At 43.4% G+C, this 23,619-nt stretch overlaps 1 protein-coding gene across 5 annotated transcripts in view; it reads left to right on the top strand.

Annotated features, from left to right (window-relative positions):
• Positions 1 to 20,714, top strand: part of LOC110527519 (double-stranded RNA-specific editase 1) — a 72,574-nt gene extending 51,860 nt beyond the window's left edge. For 3 of the 5 annotated variants that reach the window (XM_090240472.1, XM_090240471.1, XM_090240468.1), the window contains 9 exons: positions 8,556 to 8,630; positions 10,685 to 11,658; positions 12,768 to 12,882; positions 13,222 to 13,390; positions 13,560 to 13,714; positions 13,813 to 13,981; positions 14,853 to 15,034; positions 16,426 to 16,604; positions 18,512 to 20,714. In XM_090240472.1, coding sequence (XP_090096598.1) covers positions 8,603 to 8,630; positions 10,685 to 11,658; positions 12,768 to 12,882; positions 13,222 to 13,390; positions 13,560 to 13,714; positions 13,813 to 13,981; positions 14,853 to 15,034; positions 16,426 to 16,604; positions 18,512 to 18,688 — 2,148 coding nt within the window. In that variant the 5' untranslated portion in view covers positions 8,556 to 8,602 and the 3' untranslated portion in view covers positions 18,689 to 20,714. Of the gene's footprint in view, positions 1 to 2,461; positions 2,489 to 8,555; positions 8,631 to 10,684; positions 11,659 to 12,767; positions 12,883 to 13,221; positions 13,391 to 13,559; positions 13,715 to 13,812; positions 13,982 to 14,852; positions 15,035 to 16,425; positions 16,605 to 18,511 lie in introns of all 5 variants that reach the window. The other 2 variants (XM_090240470.1, XM_090240469.1) reach the window with 1 other exon arrangement.
• The last annotated feature ends 2,905 nt before the right edge of the window (positions 20,715 to 23,619 follow it).

Below are 23,619 nucleotides of genomic sequence, written 5' to 3'. Positions count from 1 at the left end.
TGTTCTGCCTTTGTTCTCATCATACCTGCAGACCAGAGGCTGGGAGAGATAAGCCTTATACCTGGTTTACCCTTGAGCATGACAGTGACAGGCCCCTCTGCACTGCCTAGCCCCGCAGAGGGAACTCTGAGAGGTGATAGAATAGTGTACGTTTGTGCCTGCGTGGGTGAGTTAGAGAGAGAGAGAGAGATGACCGAATACTGTGTATGAATGCCAGGCTGTCATCAGCGTAGATCTGGAGACTTCGCTTCCGTTGGAGAAGACCCACAGGGGGGCTGACCCCTGACCCTAGCCCGTTTAAGTGACACTGATTAGTGTGTGGAATATGTACAGCGTCCCTGTCGCCCACTGCGCCATCATAAAGATTGCATTGGTTCCTTTGGGGAAAATGGTAAAGGGACTGCAGCCACATAATGTCCTTGAAGACCAGGGGAGATTTTATTAGCTGTGCAGCAATGGCAGCACTAACCTATATTACCCAGGGCTAGCATTTACAATAAAATGGACTGGACTCACCCTTACTAAGAACGTTGGGGGGGGAAAAATCTAAAATGCATTCCAGGTGACTACCTCATGAAGCTGGTTGAGAGAATGCCAAGAGTGTGCAAAGCTGTTATGAAGGCAAAGGTTGGCTACTTTGAAGAATCTTGAAGAACAATTTTTTTGGTTACTACATGATTCCACATGTGTTATTTCATAGTTTTGACATCTTCACTATTATTCTACCATGTAGAAAATAGTCAAAATGAAGAAAAACCCTTGAATGAGTTGGTGTGTCCTAACTTTTGTCTGGTACTGTATATCAGACAGATTGATATATACTGTAATGCTTTTTGATTTATTGCAATTCAGTATCAGCCCATTTCAAGGTTTTGATAGGTATACTTTCTTCATTTGAGATTTTCATGTGATTTCGCCCTAAATGTCACATTTCCATCGACTACTGCAACAGTTCAGTGATTTTATTCCATTGGGACTTTCAGGCTAATAGCCACACCATTTGTAACTGACAAACTGAAAAAGGTCAACCAATAAGGTTTGGTTGAATTTGCTTGGTAAAATATCTTCAAATGGACTTGGTGTTCAAGGCAATATTATGTTCCAATATGATTTACCCGATTGCATTTTAAGGTCAATAATTGTGGGATTTGAATGTCATTGTTAAATCTTCATTTAGCTCCCTCAGTTTGTACACTATTGCTGATGAAGAAAATAAAAGGAAAAGCTATGAACTAGCCTACTGCTCAGTTCCCTCTCGATCTGGTAGTTTATTGTGATTCATTTTATAACCAATGAGGTATTACGTACACTCGGTACTCTGATGATTTGGGTGGAGGTTTGGTCTTCTTGTTTGATACATCTTATGTTTGGATTGTCTCTAACAACCTGTTAGAGGAAGGCAAATAAAAAGTAGTGAGGTACAGACAGCTCCCGAGTGGCGCAGCATTCTAAGGCACTGCGTCTCAGTGCTAGAGGCGTCACTACAGACCCTGTTTCATTTCCAGGCTGTAATACAACCGGCTGTGATTGGGAGACCTTAGGGCGGCACACGATTGGCCCAGCGTCGTTAGGGTTTGGCCGGGGTAGTCCGTCATTGTAAATAAGAATTTGTTCATAACTGACTTGCCTAGTTAAGGTTAAATAAAACATTTAAAAAAACAGAGTGTTCCCTCTGTCCGTTCCGTTCAGCTCTCACTTGCCTCTGTCTCCCTTCCACCATCTCATCTCATCACCTCTCCACGGCACATTGATAAGTCACGCCTGGGGCTTGACGGGGCCTGGTCAGCGTGCCTAAAAAATGATATTTCACGGCGAGAAAATGGAGGGTGTGAGAGATATACGGCGCCGCTGCTGCCGCCAATGTTCAAGGAAGCTTTTTGTGCCAGAAGGCACCAACACCTTATTTCTCCCAAGTCCGCCCAAACCCAGTGGATCGATCCATCTGCGTTAGACCGCTGAGGGGTGGCTCTGATAGTTGGTTTCAGAATACCCCTCCAGCTATAGTGCTATTCCACTTCAAGAACCAGAACTTTCCCCAACTTCCGTTGATCAATGTCTCCTCATGGGTTGTCTGGTTAGCGCTGACACCTCTGGCTGGTGTCTCCCGTCATCATCATGAGTTCAGCATTGTTTTCCTCTCTGACGGGATTTGAGTCGGTGGTTTATTGAGGGTATTACCAGCTCTTGACAAGGGTTGGTGATGGTTGACTGCTGATTGAGAGCACGGTACCAGGTGGTGAAATACATATTGTGGTGAACTTCACCGTAAATGCACATCATAACATTACATTTCATATTTCCACATTTTCTCTCCCCAAAAATTCTAATGGTTCTTTTTCATCACCAGAAAGTGTGGAATGGGTTTATCCTATCATATCAGGGGACAACACCTCAGATTTGATGGGAAATCATTTTTATATTTCCATAATAATAATATTCTGATTTTCTCTTATTTTCATAGGTGTCATCAGCAAAGCAATGACAGAAGGTATGTAGGGTGCTCATGTTGTCTAGTTTTATGCTACTTTAATCAACTTTTAATACGGTCCTGCCCTTTCACAGCATGTGCGTGTGCTCACGTGCAAGCCTGCTTGTGTGTACTGTACAGTATACTATGAGTACATGACAAGATTTGCAAGATATGTTCCGCCTGTGTACCTGTGTGCGGTGGTGCGTGAATGTCTATGCATGTCTGAGACAGGAGTGCGCATTCTTTTGAAGGCGAACGACATCGGGAGACATCGTTAGCTAGTCGTTGGTCTCTGGGTTCCAGGCTGTGTGAGATACTGTCTGTTTCTCCATAGGATGTGAATGACAGGCTTCAGACAGATCTATGTATCAGGCATACAGCTCCAGACTCTCCTGGATTCCCTATTAAACGCATGTTCACGCCACTCAGACAGCATACGCTGCTATAGATACGGTACTGCAGAATCACATATTTTTAATGGTGGACCAGCAATGTAAATATGTCTGTGGCAATCCTTTATGGCTTTCACACGTTGGTCCTTAGGATGAAATAGGGTGCTCTCATTGGTTTGCTAAGATCGCGGGTTGATATTCATAGTCCTAAGATTCCCAACATTGATAACTTGGGGAGAGTGACTGTGATTAACAGCAAGCTCAAATGTGTTGATGCTGCATGTCCTTGTAAACTCATGCTAGCGAAAGTTCTAACGAGAAAACCTCTATCATGTTTTTAAATGTGAAACCTTTTAAACATGAATGGCTAACAGAGGCTACGCAGGCTGTGGATACAATCCAGTGTTGATATCTGTGAGCTTTGACAGTGAACAGAATGCCACTCCAAATCCTTGACGTCTATCTCCCTACTTCCCTTTTCTTCAAACGTGTGTACACAAACTCACTCACAGATAACTACTTTTGTTGACATTTTCTCATTCCGCCCCAGCTAATTTCTGTCGCCCATTATCTTGGTGAGCGAATGGCAACCTAAAGCCTCGGTCTCCGTCAATCCAGCACACAAAGCAAGCAGCCGGCGTTTCCAGCAAAGGCGCCAGGGCTCGGCGGCCTGATAACATTGTCAGCGCTAATGTTCGGGAGGAAGGAGTTGAGTGGCGGCGGGGGTACAAGGCCACTTCTTGTCACGCGGAGAGACGAGATTACACTGTTCAGGCTGAGAGAGAGGCTGGGTTGGTTAACACAAAAGCCGGCTCTGATCTTCGTACAACCAAAGCAGCTTAACAACAAGGCTTTCTTGGTTCTACTTGGTTCACTTATGTGATTTACTTACTATGATGTGCACCATTCACTGTTGTGTGTATAAATCTTGTGTGTCCTCCTCCAAAGACTAAAAAACAGTCTAAAACCAGGCTGGTAGAAAAACCCCTGGGAAAGCTGACTGCCATAAAGAATATTAGTAGGCATATGGTTAACAAAAGCACTCTGTATGTAGCACTGTGCAATATCATATGTGTCAAAGAAAGGAAGGTGAAGACCCTCTTCTCAGCCCTGTCCACCAGCGCCTAGCACTAAGAGCAGCATTCATATCCTGCTGATTTCCTTTCCTGGAATGTGCATTGACCACCCTGCTCATTCTGGTTGTTGTTGTTCCTCTACATGGAATATTAGCTCAGCTATGGCGCCTAGTAGACTACAGCTATGTATGTGGCCTAGGGGAAATATAGCAACAGGCACATTACCACACCATGTGCTTACTGCTATGGTTCTGGCCAATTCAGTGGCCTGCTGTGCTGAGAGCTGTGCAGCACTAGCGCTGTCCATGGTGCTGACAAAGAGCTACTCAACAAAAAAAAGAAGCGTCCCTTTTTTAGGACCCTGTCTTTCAAAGATAATTCGTAAAAATCCAAATAACTTCACAGATCTTCATTGATTTTGACCCCCCCTCCCTGTTCAGGGACACATTATTCAATTTCAGTTAATCACATGTCTGTGGAACTTGTTCAGTTGTTGAATCTTGTTATGTTCATATAAATATTTACACATATTTGTATGACAGTGAGAGGACGTTTCTTTTTTTGCTGAGTTTATATTCCTAATGAAACCTGTACTGGAGGCTATGGCAGCTACGGCCGCTACCCTTTCTTTAATACCCATCTGGCTCCCTGCGCCAGGCAATTTTGACTCTGACACATGTTGAGCCAACAGCCACGCAGTTGCCTCCAGCACCATGTTAGTGGAATAGGACGTGGTGCAGCTGGGTGGCTGTAAGGGGTCTGGATAGATGATGCCATTATAGCAAGGTTGGATATCACTAGCTACAGACACCTTGGTTCAGTGAGAGCTCATTTTGGCGCCGACACATGCTCCATCACTCAGCTAAACGGATCTGTTCATGCAGGGCCAAGGCAATAGGAACCATCATAGACCTGGTACTTCATTTAGTATTTGTCCACTTGAAAGTGAGAGCAAACCAAACAAAGATGACATTTAGACAAAGTAATGAGTAAGACTGTAACTTAACCCAGACCTCCATTAATCTTCAGTGATGCAAATATGACACTTCCTGTCCCTTGACCTCTGACCCCTGTCATGGAAATGCCAGCGATTTATCCACAAGGCCACTCTCCAGGAAGTGACCGTTCAGTCACCGCCCCCCCCCCCCCCCCCCCCCCCCCACATCCAGGAAAGCAAGGTCCCTAATCCGTAGCCAAGAGTGCTACAGTAAAAACCAGCCCGTCAACATTAGTTTCAGCCCAGAAAGCAGCGTTGATAATTATCTGGTAATTCATTAATTATTTAATTTCCTGCACGGTGGATGACATGTAGAGTGACAGTTTGAGGATTAACCTAACGTGAATAACAGCAGCGTTGCGTCCCTTATCGTCCTGGAATGCGAGCGCTGCTGTCTCACGGTGAGAGCTACAGTTTACGACTGGGGAGGATGCAAGGGAGGTGATGGCTCTCTGACAGGAAGTCAGGAAGGGGGAGGCAAAAGGGGTATAGGAAGAAATGTGAGCGATGTCATTTAATAGCTTCGTCTCAATAAGGTGGCAGTTGCAGAAGCGCTGTCTAAATGAATGGTTTCTATTATCTACTATTATCTCCTCTGCTTTCATGTTGACTACAACAACAAACTTGCCGTTTGCTCCCAAACAGTATTGTCTTTTCTCATTGTCATTGGATGAGAAAAGTTGTTAAAAAGCAAAAACTTTTCAGTTTGACATTTTATGTATTCTATGTCTAGTGGTGTCAGCACCCTCTCCTTCTTGAAAGTGTCATTACGGAAGTGATATGGATTTTTGTATTCCTCAATCACTCTGCCTGTAGTGGCTGGCCTGATTGGATAGATTCAGCAGGCTGCTTTTCTGTGGGAATGCTTATCAAATGCATCCGCTTCAAAGCAAACGGCACCAAAGAAATGCCTCTGCGGCAATCACAGATCATCTCCATTCAACTCCCTCCATTTTCTCTCGTCTGCGGGAGGACTTTGCAATTGGTTGCTTTTGAGAGAGAGAGGACACCAATTATACTGTCCCGGTCTATGTGAAGTATTTATATCAAAATATTATTGTTTCTATTTGAAACCCTCAGTCATTTATTCCCCCCCCCCCCCCCCCCCCCCTATTTACCATAGTCCTTCAAGGGTCTCTCCCCTCTCTTCTGAAAAATAACTGTGCGGAAAACACTGAGAGTTTCTGTAACACGCCAATGCAATTGGTTTATCCCCTCAGTGTTCCTATGAAGTTACTGCATCTCATTCTGTCGACTACTCTTCCCTGTACAGAGGTGCTGTGTTGTTATCGCCACACCGCAGACCATTGGGGGGGGGGGGCAGAATACACATCTAACACCCTATTTAATCCCACAGGGAGGAATAGAGAGCACAAACTACTATCTTTCCTCATTTCTTGGCTTTGGTCAAGATAGATTGTGGAGATGAGTATTGGGAAAACGACAGTATGCCCGATACAAATACAGCTCGTATTGACTGATGTATAAACTGTAGATTCAATCACTAGTTAATTATATGGTTTCCGCGGGCAAATGAATACATGCAACAGCTTCCTTAGTGCTCTGTGACTGTAGGGTTGATTGGCTGGAGAAATGTCCTGTGCAAAATGGAACAGTGGAGAAAGATTAGCTTGAGGCTGTTTTTCTGTTTTACAATTATTATATCGATTTACTCTCTGTCCTTTCTGCTCCCTCTCTCCCTCTCTCCCTCTCTCCCTCTCTCCCTGACTTTTCGCTCTGTCTGTTTGTGGGTTGATATAGTATCGGAGCTTAACACCATGAACAGGTAGTTTCCTCCCGGTGGCAAGGGTATATCGCTCAGCCCGTTGCTTCCTACAGTTGCTGTCACCGTCATGCCCATTTGTTCTGGTTACACTTAACTTTACGCTCGGTAGGTTATTTTCAGACATCCGACACTCCATTTCCATCAGTGTGTTGCAATCTTATATGCTGCAGCATTGATACCGTATGTTTAACATGGACAGGGTTTTTTTTTTTTTCATGGCTGTCTGGGGAAATATAATTGAGGTATTATATTTCTGTAGACTTCCTGTGTATTCTCAAATGAACCACATAGGCTACTGTACTGTAGAGTGCGTGAACTGCAGCATTTTCCAGAAGTGCTAGCTCAGGGGTTCCCAAACTTTTTTGACCCACGACCCCATTTTCATATCAAAATGTTGTTGCGACCCCACCAAGTTATGTAGTCAACGACTAATGTTGACTTTAAAAAATATATTTGGGCTATGGCAGTTTATTACAAATCTGCCTGACAGTACTTTTGACAGTATTTCGATCTGAAGGAAGTATGGTTTCAAGTGACTGAAATGCATCAGGAAGGTATTGAAAAGTTCAGAAGGTCGTCATGCCATACTTTTGTATGATCTTCTGTGTAGGAAAGAATGCACCATTCCCCCCTGTCTGATTCGGTGTCTGGTCTTGTCCATTCTGAGTCCTTGTACGGCTTGTAGAGGGAAACACAAGACACATACTTGTTCTGAAAGTCTTGTCTTTCAGTGACGGGGGTCATACCATTTCCAAGCTTAAACGGTTTCAAAGATAGAACCACATTTGTAGGAAGAAAACAGAAAATGCTCTGTTTATTACAACCACGTCCACAACCACACCGAGCGTGATTTAATTGATTTGATTTCAGTATGGGAAACGCTGAGCTAGTTGAAACCGAGGGATAATGGGACAGATATTAAAGTCACAAAAGACTGCCCAGACCTATATGGTCTGTCGGCATGGACAGGATTAGTCCAGATGCTGAATATGTACAGTACCAGTCAAAAATTTGGACACGCCAACTTATTCCAGGATTTATCTTTATTTTTACTATTTTCTACATAGTATAATTGTATAGATATCAAAACTATGAAATAACACGTATGGGATTATGTAGTAACCAAAAAAGGGTTAAACTCTTTGCTTTGCTTCATCTTGGCCAGGTCGCAGTTGTAAATGAGAACTTGTTCTCAACTGGTCTACCTGGTTAAATAAAGGTGAAATAAATAAAAAATATATTTTTTAAAACATCCAAATATATTTGAGATTTGAGATTCTTCAAAGTAGCCACCACCCTTTGCCTTGATGACAGCTTTGCACACTCTTGGCATTCTCTCAACCAGCTTGATGAGGAATGCTTTTCCAACAGTCTTGAAGGAGTATGCTGAGCACTTGTTGGCTGCTTTTCCTTCGCTCTGTGGTCCAACTCATCCCAAACCATCTCAATTGGGTTGAGCTGACATAGCTTGAGTGGATCTGAAGTGAAGAATGGGAGAAACTCCAATATACAGGTGTGTAAAGCTTGTAGCGTCATACCCAAGAAGACTCAAGGCTGTAATCGCTGCCAAAGCTGCTTCAACAAAGTACTGAGTAAAGGGTCTGAATACTTATGTTAATGTGATATTTCAGTTTTTATTTTTAATATATTGTCAAAAAAAAATCGAAAAACCTGTTTTTGCTAGGTCATTATGGGATATTGTGTGTAGATTGATGAGGGGAAAAAAACAATTCAATCCATTTTAGAATAAGTCCGGAACGTAACAAAATGTGGAACAAAAAGTCAATTGGTCTGAATACTTTCTGAATGCTCTGTCTGTCTGTCTGTCCTACAGGTCGAGCTGGTGTGAAGCAGCCCCGTAACCAGCCAAGGTTCTTCACCATGGAGGGAGATGAAGAAGAGCGCATGAGTGAGTCGTCGTCCCCCCCCCCCCCACTAGCTGTTATGCTAGTGAAGTGCTTTTAGACACTTATAATGTAATGTCCCTAGTAGTGCAAAACTATTTACTTGGTTATATGCTTTCAAATTGAATACTAATAGCAATAACACAACATTATTGGGAGCGGAATCCAGAATTGTAGGCCTATAATGTATTAAATCTCCTCTCCCTGATTTGTTTGTGTCGGATTGACCTTGAGAAAGTGTCATCAGACTGTGTTTCCTGGCTCAGGAGGGTAGGATCAGAGTTTAATCTCCCATTCAGGGGGAGATGAGGGGATATCGCCTGTGTTATTTCAGACCATTTTAAGAGACGGATTCTAAGCTTGACCCCCTGCTCCTCTTCTCAAAGCTTCTAAAACCCCACAGAGTACCCTCCTCTAGGTTCTGAGAGCAGTTATAGTTCAGCCTTAAACTGGCTGCAACAAACCTGGGAGGGTTATTGAGGAAAGGATTCTCTTTCTATAGTCAAAATACAGGGTTTGGCAACAACAACAACAAAAAATTCCAAGCTCAAGGTACAGAGAGAGAGAGAGGGGCTGTATGTATGTATCTATGCCCACAGTATGGAGCAGATGTTGAATTCATTCAGCGCATTGCTTTGGCTGGCAGTGCTTTGCCCCAGGACCAGCACATAGATCCCATTACACACTTGACAGTTATGATGTTAGGACATGTTATGTGTTAGGACAGCCCTAATCCTCCCGCTTCCCTGTTACACCAAACCCAACCCAGACGGGAGCTCACTTGGATTACTGTGTCGGTCAGGGACTTCCTCGCTGCACAGCACACAGGGAGGGTTGTTGGCAGGCCGACGGGCATACATTGCCAAGGTTACTCAAGGGCTTTCTGGTGTGTGTGTGTGTGTGTGTGTGTGTGTGTGTGTGTGTGTGTGTGTGTGTGTGTGTGTGTGTGTGTGTGTGTGTGTGTGTGTGTGGGTCAGAATTGAGCATGGTTGGGGACGGACAGTGTTGTCATGGCATGGTCAATCACAACGCTCTGTTGTTCAATAATCTCTCTTTCCCAACAGGGTTGTAATCACAACTCCACTCCTGTTACGCTGGGCGCTAGCAGCATTGTGTTTTTTACACTGTTTATATTTTCTCCTGCATGCTTATTATTTTCTTTACCGCTATATACTCTGTACACTTTTGTTTTAGAAAATGATGATATACAGCTTGGTCCAGAGCTAAATTATAATGAAAATAAAATGGTTATTTGAATACGTTTTTGACTGCAGTGGTGCATGAAAATCCCAGAAAACACTTGTTTGTTTGTCTCCATTTTGGGGAGGTGGCGATATCCTTATGTTGTCCCTCTTCTTTCCAAGCATCTTGTCGCTACCTTCTTCTCTGCTCCTGCATTTTGTACAAGGATGTATTTTATCCCTGAGCGCCGAAAGGAGTAACCTATCGAGCTTTTGCTGGAGGATGTTATAAATGAAAATTTACACCAAGTTCCATCAGCTTTATAATCAGGACGTGGCGATATGTGTTCCCTCAACCACAGCTACACCTAATTTATTGATACCATGATTAATACAAGCCTTACAGTTAAATTGGTCATGCAGCCCTTCACAGGACGTTTCTAGAAGTTTTGAGAGACAGTTCTTTAATAACACAGATGAGTAGATAATCAGGAGCCAGATGACAACACTGAAATGTTTAGACATTTTGGTGGGGTTACTTTTGTATTTACACTGCCTAGGTCTTTGGTAGTGGTTATTCTGAAAAATACACAAATAAATCAAATCTAAAGATTTTCCTCAGAAGTCAGTCCTTTCATCAAGTGTTATTCAGCCCCCCCCCTTTGATTGTATTGAAGGTTTTGTGGTGATACTAATATTACTGTGTATTTAACATAGTGTTTTCTATAAGGACTACGTATAACTCTTTGCAAATCTAACATACAAAGGAACACACATCACTTGTCCAGTTACAAAGAGAGATAAAGGAATCTATAAATTTTACATTTACAAGATCCTGCAACGAAGGCGTTGTAAGTTACTCTTTCTGGGCACCGCAGGTTCCAGCAGCACCGACGTTAAGGAAAACCGCAACCTGGACAACGTGGGCTCCTCCACCAAGGAGGGGTTGGGGGGTGAGGGGGCAGCTCACCTCCCTAATGGGGGCAATGCAGGGTGTGGCGGGGGCAGAAAGCGTCCCTTAGAAGAGGGTAATAACGGGCATCACAATAACAAGTACAGGCCCAAGAAGCGTAAGAAAATGCCCGGGCCCATTCTGCCCAAAAATGCCCTGATGCAGCTGAATGAAATCAAGCCTGGACTGCAGTACAAGCTGCTGTCTCAGACCGGTCCGGTCCACGCGCCCGTGTTCGTCATGACTGTCGAGGTCAATGGGCAGCTGTTCGAGGGCTCCGGCCCCACCAAGAAGAAGGCTAAGCTCAACTCAGCTGAGAAGGCTCTGCGATCGTTCGTTCAGTTCCCCAACGCCTCCGAGGCGCACATGGCAATGGGTCGGACGCTAACGGTCAACACAGACTTTACCTCCGACCAGGCTGACTTCCCGGACATGTTGTTTAATGGGTTTGAGACCCCGGCCCCTCCGGAGGAGTCCTTCTACCTGGGTTCTAACGGTACCAATGGCTCCTTCAGCTCCCTGGGACTAGTAGCATACCCCCTGCTAGGGAACTCAGGTGCTACCGCCCTGAGTCAGTCCTCGTTAGGCCTACCACCCACCTCCTCCGTCCCGGCCTTCGTCTCCCCCGCTATTGCCAAGAACCCTGTCATGATCCTCAACGAACTACGACCCGGGCTGAAGTACGACTTTGTGTCAGAGAGTGGAGAGAGCCACGCCAAGAACTTTGCCATGTCCGTGGTGGTGGACACGCAGACGTTCCAAGGCTCAGGCCGCAATAAGAAGCTGGCCAAGGCCCGTGCGGCACAAGCTGCTCTCTCTGCCCTCTTTAACATGCAACTGGACCAGACACCGTCCAGACAGCCCATACCCAGAGAGGGCCTGCAACTGCACCTGCCACAGGTAAGAACTACTACTGCCCACAACACGTTCACTCGGTGACTGTTGGATGACATGCTTGTTTCATATGGTTATTTGAAAAGCTTTACTTTGAATATAAGGCACAGAATAGCACATAGTAAACTCATAACGCAGGACAAACCCCCTCTCCCCATCGAAAATCTTGTGGAGCAGTAGAACAATTGTAGTAGTATGCAGAGACTCGTCTTAACTCTATCTGGGTGGTTTAGCCCCATGAAATAAGAGAGCAATGGTCAGATATGTCAGTTTGGTTCATCCTTCATTGCAGGCAGTATCCACTGTTCACTTCCTATTAACTATTCTCAGTTTAATTGACTTAATGGTTTAACCAGCTCATTATAAGCCTCTGACAGGGCTTAATTGAAAAGGAGACGAGGCTTTGAGACAGTGGTGCATTACAGCCTTGAACGTTCCACGTTGCATTGTGTACACTCAAATCTATTTACACGTCACTTAATCCCGTGCCCTTAATCCCTCCTGCCTGAGATAACGACTGACGAGGCAAGGTCAATTAAACTGTAATCTTAATTAACATCAGCTCCCGAATGCTATTCAAACATACCTATTGATCAGACAAGCTGCCTGCTCCGTTGGCCTGTTTTTAGAACAGATCAGTCAATGAAGCGGACGGATGATTTGCGATGCAGCGCTTAAGCTCCCCGGTGTCTTGTCTGTCACTCATCCCTATCTAAACCCTTTTACCTGCAGTAGGTATGTCTGATCCCTGAAGAAGTAGGCACCTCGAATCTATTATACTGCACGAACCTGTCTTCCAGTTCTGTTACCCGAGCTTCAGTTTGAGAAAGCAGTGTCTCTTAGGGGTACCCTGGATTGTCATTGCCTCTGTGATTTCTAATGTAAACCTTCACGTGGAGATTTCGGTTAGATTTTCAATTGATCATCTATCAGAGCTAATATGATGAAGCCGGAAAAAGTGATCATCATAACGTTAATACTTCCCCAGGAACTTTCCTATCTCCTCCCTCCCCTTCTCTGTGTATTGCCTTCGATTCTGTCTGGGTTTAGTCTCTGGTTTAAGGCCTGGGTTTTTCTTCTGATGTATCTCATGCTCTGCTTGGTGGTTATTTCAGGTTCTAGCTGATGCTGTGTCCGGTCTGGTAGTTGACAAGTTCAGTGAGCTGACGGATAACTTCACATCCCCTCACGCACGACGGAAAGTCCTAGCAGGCGTTGTCATGACAACAGGTACTGTTAGAATAACTTTATTTTACCCCCCCCCCAAAAAAAATGAACTTTTAATTTATCTTGATTGTTAATCTCTGATTCTCTGTCGAATTGAGAGAGCCCCACTGATGCTGCATGGATCACAACTGGGGGTTTCATTGGAGACTAATCACAAAAGATGTTTGTGTATTTTACATTGTGGAATAGGTATCACTTCACGTTTCCTAGTTGATTTTATCACTTCATCATGAAACATTTATATATCATGTAAAACATGTGATATACTGTATTCAGTAGACTATGTCGTTTATGTACCATTGTAAACCATTTTTTGTCTCACAATCCACACATCCCACCCAGGCACCGATGTCAAGGAGGCACAAGTGATCTGTGTTACCACGGGAACCAAGTGTATAAACGGCGAGTACATGAGTGACCGCGGCCTGGCTTTGAACGACTGCCACGCTGAGATCATTGCTCGTCGTTCCCTCCTTAGGTACCTGTACGCACAGCTGGAACACTTCCTCAGGTAAGTCACTGTAACCACGGAGACTGGGTTAGTAGAAACTGACTGATCAACAACACTCAAAAAGTGACATTTTACCAGAAGAAACAAATGCCAATGTAGAGACGGGTTAACCTTTTCTTACCACACACCTGTCTGTCTGTCTGTCCATCTGTCTGTCTGTCTGCCATAGTAACAACAGAGAGGAGCAGCAGAAGTCGATGTTCACGAGGTGCGAGAACAAGCGGGGCTTCCGTCTGAAGGACAACGTGCAGTTCCACCTGTACATCAGCACGTCGCCCTGCGGAGACGCACGCATCTTCTCACCCCACGAGGCTGCCTTCGAGGGTGAGACATCTCCCTAGGCGGCTCTTCTTCGTCTTCATTTTAAAAATGCTTCTTCTTCGCCATTTTTAAGGCTTATTTCCTTTCCATGTCATCCACAGATCAGGGAGACAGGCACCCTAACAGGAAAGCTCGTGGTCAGCTGAGGACCAAGATAGAGTCTGGGGAGGGGACCATCCCTGTGAAAGTCAGTAACACTATCCAGACCTGGGACGGGGTACTGCAGGGAGAGCGGCTGCTCACCATGTCCTGCAGTGACAAGATCGCCAGGTCTGTATCTGTCTTGGACACCACTCCTTGTTACTATGTTTACAGTTTAGCAACCAGTCAAACTATCACCATACAGAAGGAGTCCAGTCATTTTCATGGAATGACGATTTAAATGTGATATTCATAAAAACACCAACAATGTAAATCTACCATTTATGCCATTATTGTGAACTTCGTCCGACTTTTCACGAGTCAGCGATAGCCGCAGCTTGAGCATGTATTGAGCATGTCACACGGACAGAATAAGCCCAGAGAACAAGCCTCGAAGAAACAATCTAAATCAACAATATTGTTCATGATTACACACCTGCAGTTTGAGCAGCTGTTACAGTTCCTAGGGCACTCCCAGCAGGGATGCCATTTCCGTGGAGATTAATCAAAGGGCTAATCACGGCTCTATCATAATCACACCTGTAGCACTGCTCTGTTGGCAAAGTGATTGGGACTTGAGAGAGGGTAGCTAGCCTGAGGAATGCACCAATCAGAATCATTTGAATAGCATCTGACTCCAGGCAATAAAACACCCTTCATCACTAAAAGTGGAGCTTAGTGTTCGAAAAATAGGAAATGTCCAACTGAGAGGCTATTACATATTATTTTCTTCAACCCAAGTTGCATTATTAGGGAGAGAAAAACAGGGCACAAGAAGACATTTTCAAATTCAACCTCTGCGTTCAGATTGATTTGAAATGTTCAGGGTAAAATCCAAAATGCCGAGATGTTTTAATTTTTTAAACGTGGACTTGGGTCTTATCCGTATCGTGCACTCAGAAATGTCTGTGCTTTGAGGTGGTGAGACTCAAAAAGGTCATGTGACTCAAAAGCAGCGCCTCCCTTTGAACACCACCTCTCACTGCCGCCCTTCTCTCAGGTGGAACGTAGTAGGGATCCAGGGCTCTCTGATGTGTTACTTCACAGAGCCCATCTACTTCTCCAGCATTATCCTGGGAAGCTTGTACCACGCAGACCACCTCTCCAGAGCCATGTACCAGAGGATCGCTGACATTGAGGACCTGCCTCAGACGTTCAACCTCAACCGGCCACTTCTGAGCGGTAAGGGGTCTGTCTGGCTGTGGTCCTACCCGTCCTACATCCTGCCCCTACTTAGTGTACGTCAGACAACAGCCCCTGGATTGTCCTGACCACATACAGTACCAGTCAAACGTTTTGGACACACCTACTCAGTCAAGGGTTTTTCTTTATGTGTACTATTTTCTACATTGTAGAATAATAGTGAATACATCAAAACTATGAAATAACACATATGGGATCATATAGCCCTCACACTGCCTGGAGGTGTGTTGGGTCATTGTCCTGTTGAAAAACAAATGATAGTCCCACTAAGCGCAAACCAGATGGGATGGCGTATCGCTGCAGAATGCTGTGGTAGCCCTGCTGGTTAAGTCTGCCTTGAATTCTAAATAAATAATTGACAGTGTCACCAGAAAAGCACCCCCACACCATCACATCTCCTCCATGTTTCATGGTGGGAACTACACATGCGGAGATCATCCGCTCAACTACTCTGTGTCTCACAAAGACATGGCAGTTGTAAACAAAAATCTCAAATTTGGACTCATCAGACTAAAGGACAGATTTCCACCTTTCTGTCCATTGCTTGTGTTTCTTGGCCCAAGCAAGTCTCTTCTCCTTTAGTAGGGGTTTCTTTGCAGCAATTTGACCATGAAGGCCTTGATTCACACAGTCTCCTCTGAACAGTTGATGTTGAGATGTGTCTGTTACTTGAACTCTGTGAAACATTTATGTGGGCTGCAATTTCTGAGGCTGGTAACTCTAATGAATGTATCCTCTGCAGCAGAGGTAACTCTGGGTCTTCCTTTCCTGTGGCAGTCCTCATGAGAGCCAGTTTCATCATAGCGCTTGATGGTTTTTGCAACTGCACTTGAAGAAACTTTCAAAGTTCTTGAAATTTTCCGCATTGACTAACCTTCATGTCTTAAAGTATTGATGGACTGTCGTTTCTCTTTGCTTATTTAAGCTGTTCTTTCCATAATATGGACTTGGTCTTTTACCAAATAGGGCTATCTTCTGTATACCACCCCTACCTTGTCACAACACAACTGATTGGCTCAAACACATTAAGAAGCAAAGAAATTCTACAAAATAACTGTGAACAAGTCACACCTGTTAATTGAAATGCATTCCAGGTGACTACCTCATGAAGCTGGTTGAGATACTGTCAAGAGTGTACAAAGCTGTCATCAAAGGCAAAGGGTGGCTACTTTGAAGAATCGCAAATATAAAATTACTACATAATTCCATGTGTGTTATTTCATAGTTTTGATGTCTTCACTATTATTCTACAATGTAGAAAATAGTAACATTTAAGAAAAACCCTTGAATGGATTGGTGTTTCAAAACGTGTGACTGGTACTGTATATCTCACAAAGGAATATTTTTATGTCACTTTCTCTTCCCTGCAGGAATAAGCAACGCAGAAGCACGGCAACCGGGTAAAGCTCCTAACTTCAGTGTGAACTGGGCTGTGGGAGACCAGGGGTTAGAGGTTATCAACGCCATGACAGGCAAGGACGACTTGGGACGGCCCTCGAGGCTCTGCAAGCACGCCCTCTACAGCCGCTGGGTGCGCCTATACTGCAAGGTAGGATACTTATTCATCCGCACAACACCTTTATATACAGTCGTGGCCAAAAGTTTTGAGAATGACACAAATATTAATTTTCACAAAGTTTGCTGCTTCAGTGTCTTTAGATATTTTTGTCAGATGTTACTATGGAATACTGAAGTATAATTACAAGCATTTCATAAGTGTCAAAGGCTTTTATTAACAATTACATGAAGTTGATGCAAAGAATCAATATTTGCAGTGTTGACCCTTCTTTTTCAAGACCTCTGCAATCTGCCCTGGCATGCTGTTAATTAACTTCTGGGCGACACACATCCTGACTGATGACAGCCCATTCTTGCATAATCAATGCTTGGAGTTTGTCAGAATTTGACACAGGACTGATGGTAGCGCTCACCTCGTCTTCTCCGGACAAGCTTTTTTCCGGATGCCCCAAACAATCAGAAAGGGTTTTCATCAGAGAAAATGACTTTTCCCCAGTCCCCAGCAGTCCAATCCCTGTACCTTTGCAGAATATCAGTCTGTCCCTGATGTTTTTCCTGGAGAGAAGTGGCTTCTTTGCTGCCCTTCTTGACACCAGGCCATCCTCCAAAAGTGTTATTCTCACTATGCGTGCAGATGCACTCACACCTGCCTGCTGCCATTCCTGAGCAAGCTCTGTACTGGTGGTGCCCCAATCCCGCAGCTGAATCAACTTTAGGAGACGGTTCCTGGATGGTTGGGAGAATGTGTTGGTACCATTCTTTATTTATGGCTGTGCTCTTAGGCAAAATTGTGAGTGAGCCCACTCCCTTGGCTGAGAAGCAACCCCACACATGAATGGTCTCAGGATGCTTTACTGTTGGCATGACACAGGACTGATGGTAGCGCTCACCTTGTCTTCTCCGGACAAGCTTTTTTTCCGGATGCCCCAAACAATCGGAAAGGGTATTCATCAGAGAAAATGATTTGACCCCAGTCCTCAGCAGTCCAAACCCTGTACCTTTTGCAGAATATCAGTCTGTCCCTGATGTTTTTCCTGGAGAGAAGTGGCTTCTTTGCTGCCCTTCTAGACACCAGGCCATCCTCCAAAAGTCTTTGCCTCACTGTGCGTGCAGATGCACTCAGCAGATGCCTGCTGCCATTCCTGAGCAAGCTCTGTACTGGTGGTGCCCCAATCCCACAGCTGAATCAACTTTAGGAGACGGTCCTGGCGCTTGCTGGACTTTCTTGGGCGCCCTGAAGCCTTCTTCACAACAATTGAACCGCTCTCCTTTAATTTCTTAATGATCCGATAAATGGTTGATTTAGGTGCAATCTTACTGGCAGCAATATCCTTGCCTGTGAAGCCCTTTTTGTGCAAAGCAATGATGACGGCACGTGTTTCCTTTTAGGTAACCATGGTTGACAGAGGAAGAACAATGATTCCAAGCACCACCCTCATTTTGAAGCTTCCAGTCTGTTATTCAAACTCAATCAGCATGACAGAGTGATCTCCAGCCTTGTTCTCGTCAACTCTCACACCTGTGTTAACGAGAGAAACACTGACATGATGTCAGCTGGTCCTTTTGTGGCAGGGCTAGAGTGCAGTGGAAATGTTTTTGGGGGATTCAGTTCATTTGCATGGCAAAGAGGAACTTAGCAATTAATTGCAATTCATCTGATCACTCTTCATAACATTCTGGAGTATATGCAAATTGCCATCCTACAAACTGAGGCAGCAGACTTTGTGAAAATTAATATATGTGTCATTCTCAAAACTTTTGGCCACGACTATACTCTCAGGTGGCTGTTGCTATGCGTGGCTGGGTAGTTGAGACTTATTATGTTCCAAGAACTCAATTTAAAAGGTTTGACATCGTGTTTGTTCACTTGATTGTTGAATCACTTCTTACCGTGTTTTATTCTTGTCCAATTAAAACCTCTCTCTTCCTGCCTTTTAGCTTTCACAGACTCTGAGAATCAAAGGTGCCAAACCCAGCTTGTACCATGACGCCAAACAGGCAGCGATGGAGTACCATGCTGCCAAGCAGACTCTGACCAAGGAATTCCACAAGGCAGGACTGGGAGCCTGGGTCAAGAAGCCTATCGAACAGGACCAGTTCTCACTCCAGTCCTGAGTGGATTTTAAAAAACAGAAATAGAATGACTATGTTGTTCTAAAATGTGTATGGTTGTTGTCACGGGAGGAAGAGGGAGGCTCAGATGAAGATACTTCTCCTACCAGCTGTTTAGACTTGATTTGTTCTGTGTTTTGGATGATGCTCACCCAGCTCCCTCTCCTGATCACTCCACTTTTGACCATGAGACATTGAATTTGCTTGAATTTTGTCTGATTTGTTTTTCTCAATGACTGACTGTAAAGGCTTGTTTTCCGCGTCAACCAAATGACTGTTGTTGATGTTTTGTTAGTTTAGTGATGTTTATTCCATAACACTAGTAACCTAACACGTGACATATGACAGCTGTACAACTGGAAACCTGGGATTTTTTAAACAGATTTTGTTGATACATTTTTATAAATCAGTACATGCAAAAATCAACTGAAATCAGTTGGCTATCTACAGACAAACCTTGTCTACACTCACTGTATGTTTATGCCAAATATATAGAAGGCTTTCAAGCTCACCTCCCGGTAGTGGTCATAACAATGACTATTTTGCTGTCTTCTTCCTAAGTATTAGTGTTGTGCCCGTTCCCTCTTGTCTTGAAGGCGGATGTCCTCTCTTACACTTTTCATGTGCAGTCTTTTCTTTGTTTCTGCTGTGAGATATAAAGCATTGCACTGTCTGAGGACGATATGTTTGTTTGTTCTTGAATAGTGATAGATACGTGTGCTTTTTGATTTTCCGAAAATTTGTTCGAGAATGCTTTCTATACTGATAACGACATGTTTTTATCGAAGTCTATCTGAGGTAGGCCTAATTAACTTCTGAAAAAAGATTTGATTCATGTTTCCCTTTACAGTGAATGCATAAATTATACTAAGGTACAATTTGGCCTTTGAAATGTACATTTCTATGGAAAGATATTCTTGCAGGATGGCTCACACTCTTGTGGTTTCCAGACAGATACAGTGGACTTTATGTACTGCTTTTTATTTGAACACACAGACAACATTTTGCTATCATCATGTGCCATTTGTTGAGAGCTTGATTAAAAAAAAAACGACTGAAATTATTTGAGCTTATATTTAGCCATGAGTGTTGAGGTGACTTGAGCTAATGTACCTTGTCTGTCATCATAAGCCTTCTTACCTCACCAAAGATGATTTCTATTAGCTTTTTGTTTCTTTAATGTGTAATGTTTGTTTGTACAAAGTTGCTGGTCACTTCATTTTGATTCCTGTGTTTTATACTGCTCAATGTCATCTTTTTGGACTATTCATTTTGAAATGAATTGAAATGGATCCCTGTGTTTAATGTAGCAATTTAAAAGTATGAAACTGTAGATCATTTTTGACCTGTTCTGTGTCATTTTTAACAATTAACATGTTACCAAAAAAAAAAATATATATATACCCAAAATGTATTTCTAACAGGCTCGGAAATGTTAATGTACAGTACTTTATCCTAGTGTACTCATTGGAATCGGACTACTCTCGTGAATAAGCCCATTTTGTCATTTTCCCCCTTCTGTCACACTTCTCATCCGCATTTGGCATGTTTTCTTATTTGTTTATTTTAAAAAAGAGTTGTAAGAATCCACAAGAATCAAGGCAATTGCAGTTTTTTGAAAGGGGACCAAGCACAGCTTGTGATGTTTAAAAAAAAAAAAAAACAACTTGAATTGCATAAGTAGTGAATGGCTGGTTTAACCATTGTGAAGAACTTTTGATCACTCCGTCCCAACCTTTGGGTGTTATGAGGGGGTCTGCTCTACCTATGTTTGCTTTCTCTGACCAAGTTGTGAGCGTTGACTGTGAACTTTGACCGGGTCTTTTGCCGTCCTGTAATGGTTCATGCACTGTTTGATTGATGTGCCCAGTCCACTGTAGTCTCTAGAATAAGGGCCCTAATGCATGAGCTCTCGCTATAAAGCATGAGGAAAAAATGGAATAAAACAAACCAGATAAACAAAAATCATACATGTAGAAAATGAGAAAAGACCTATAAATGAGAAATATAATAAATGGTAACATAGGTAGATGTTGTATATAGTTGTCTTTATTTCCAACACTATTTGCTGCCAAGTTCACTGCATTAAGTAATTTCTTATTTTATACACAAAGCAATTATATTGACAATACAATACTTTTCAAAAATGCGACAGAAATGTATGAAAAGAAAAAAGTGGCATTATGATGATTTTATAGAAAAGAGCGTAATAGCAATGATGCTAACACAATGCTAGGGAGCTGCTCTGTTTGCATTAAAGTAACTGTCCAGAGAAAATCAACATTTTAAAAGCTTATATTCTGTTTGCTCATACCCAAATAATGTTGTTGACTCGTCCTTTTCTTGTAGTTGTGGACAAATAATACACTCAGTTAAACCCCATCTCCAAAAATGCTTGAGATTTGCTTGGAGAATGACATCCTCTTCCTTGGCCAGGACAGGTCTTTCTGTGATTGGTCTAGCAGCTCCCCCCCCCCCCCCTCCCCCAAATTCTCTGGTGGGGAGAAGGAGTCTAAGGGAGACAGGCTCAGGAGGGTGCACAAGCAGCTGGTGTTAACAAACAGGACAAAGCCTATATAACAACTATCTAGCCAGTCACTTCTATTTCAAATTTTGTAGTTATTAAGAGTTGGCCTGCTGGCTGTTTAGAAGCCGTAAACTAGCATGCTAACTTTAGCTATCGAGATTAACTTAGCTAGCTGGCTAGCCAACAAGAAAGCAAGCAAAAGTAGATCCTCATCTCGCCGTTCCCTTCTATTTTAAATCCTGTGGTTTGTAACTAAAAGTTGGATGTCAAGAGGAAACCTAGTTTGCCGTGATTGACTGATACAGTGGGGCAAAAAAAGTATTTACTCAGCCACCAATTGTGCAAGTTCTCCCACTTAAAAAGATGAGAGAGGCCTGTAATTTTCATCATAGGTACACTTCAACTATGACAGACAAAATGAGAAAACAAATCCAGAAAATCACATTGTAGGATTTGTAATGAATTTATTTACAAATGATGGTGGAAAATAAGTATTTGGTCAATAACAAAAGTTTATCTCAATACTTTGTTATATACCCTTTGTTGGCAATGACAGAGGTCAAACGTTTTCTGTAAGTCTTCACAAGGTTTTCACACACTGTTGCTGGTATTTTGGCCCATTCCTCCATGCAGATCTCCTCTAGAGCAGTGATGTTTTGGGGCTGTTGCTGGGCAACACAGACTTTCAACTCCCTCCAAAGATTTTCTATGGGGTTGAGATCTGGAGACTGGCTAGGCCACTCCAGGACCTTGAAATGCTTCTTACGAAGCCACTCCTTCGTTGCCCGGGCGGTGTGTTTGGGATCATTGTCATGCTGAGAGACCCAGCCACGTTTAATCTTCAATGCCCTTGCTGATGGATGGAGGTTTTCACTCAAAATCTCACGATACATGGCCCCATTAATTCTTTCCTTTACACGGATCAGTCGTCCTGGTCCCTTTGCAGAAAAACAGCCCCAAAGCATGATGTTTCCACCCCCATGCTTCACAGTAGGTATGGTGTTCTTTGCATGCAACTCAGCATTCTTTGTCCTCCAAACACGACGAGTTGAGTTTTTACCAAAAAGTTATATTTTGGTTTCATCTGACCATATGACATTCTCCCAATCTTCTTCTGGATCATCCAAATGCTCTCTAGCAAACTTCAGACGGGCCTGGACATGTACTGGCTTAAGCAGGGGGACACGTCTGGCACTGCAGGATTTGAGTCCCTGGCGGCGTAGTGTGTTACTGATGGTAGGCTTTGTTACTTTGGTCCCAGCTCTCTGCAGGTCATTCACTAGGTCCCCCCGTGTGGTTCTGGGATTTTTGCTCACCGTTCTTGTGATCATTTTGACCCCACGGGGTGAGATCTTGCGTGGAGCCCCAGATTGAGGGAGATTATCAGTGGTCTTGTATGTCTTCCATTTCCTAATACTTGCTCCCACAGTTGATTTCTTCAAACCAAGCTGCTTACCTATTGCAGAGTCAGTCTTCCCAGCCTGGTGCAGGTCTACAATTTTGTTTCTGGTGTCCTTTGACAGCTCTTTGGTCTTGGCCATAGTGGGGTTTGGAGTGGGACTGTTTGAGGTTGTGGACAGGTGTCTTTTATACTGATAACAAGTTCAGACAGGTGCCATTAATACAGGTAACGAGTGGAGGACAGAGGAGCCTCTTAAAGAAGAAGTTACAGGTCTGTGAGAGACAGAAATCTTGCTTGTTTGTAGGTGACCAAATACTTATTTTCCACCATTATTTGCAAATAAATTCATTAAAAATCCTACAATGTGATTTTCTGGATTTTTTTTTCTCATTTTGTCTGTCATAGTTGAAGTGTACCTATGATGAACATTACAGGCCTCTCTCATATTTTTAAGTGGGAGAACATGCACAATTGGTGGCTAAATACTTTTTTGCCCCACTGTATATGTAGCAGCAACTTGCAGTAGTGCCTAGAAACCACAAACAAAAATACAGGAATAGTGACAAAGCAATGGACAGAAACAACACACGCTTGTAAAATTATCAGTCTGCATTTATTGCTGTTATAGTAAAATTCCCTAGTAGCTCCATCATGTTTCCAAATCTTGAACATCCATACTAGCTATTTGCTAGGCTGCCCCATGTGGAGTTGGTAGCTAATTTTTATATCCAAGTGTATGCTCCCCCCGCAACAACTAAGAGCATTGAAGCTCAATTTCTCCGCTGTTTTGGTCCCGTGGCTACCACGCTGTACAGTGTACAAGCACAGATGCTGTGTGAGAGTTGCATCTCGCTCATCTCAATATCTCCAGTGCTGCTCGTGGCAACGTCATTTCACTGAGTCTACTTTTCATTTTGGGTAAATATTTCATAGAAATCTGGAACGCAGAACAGAGACTAAATGTTATCTGGACAATCCCTAACACTTTCTCCACGTGAGGTGGTG

Source organism: Oncorhynchus mykiss, chromosome 7 (assembly GCF_057628025.1).
Source record: "Oncorhynchus mykiss isolate SJ-2025 chromosome 7, ASM5762802v1, whole genome shotgun sequence".
In the NCBI taxonomy this organism is placed as follows: domain Eukaryota; kingdom Metazoa; phylum Chordata; class Actinopteri; order Salmoniformes; family Salmonidae; genus Oncorhynchus; species Oncorhynchus mykiss.
Note: the sequence above shows the minus strand (reverse complement) of the source record. Positions and strands in the feature narration are given on the sequence as shown.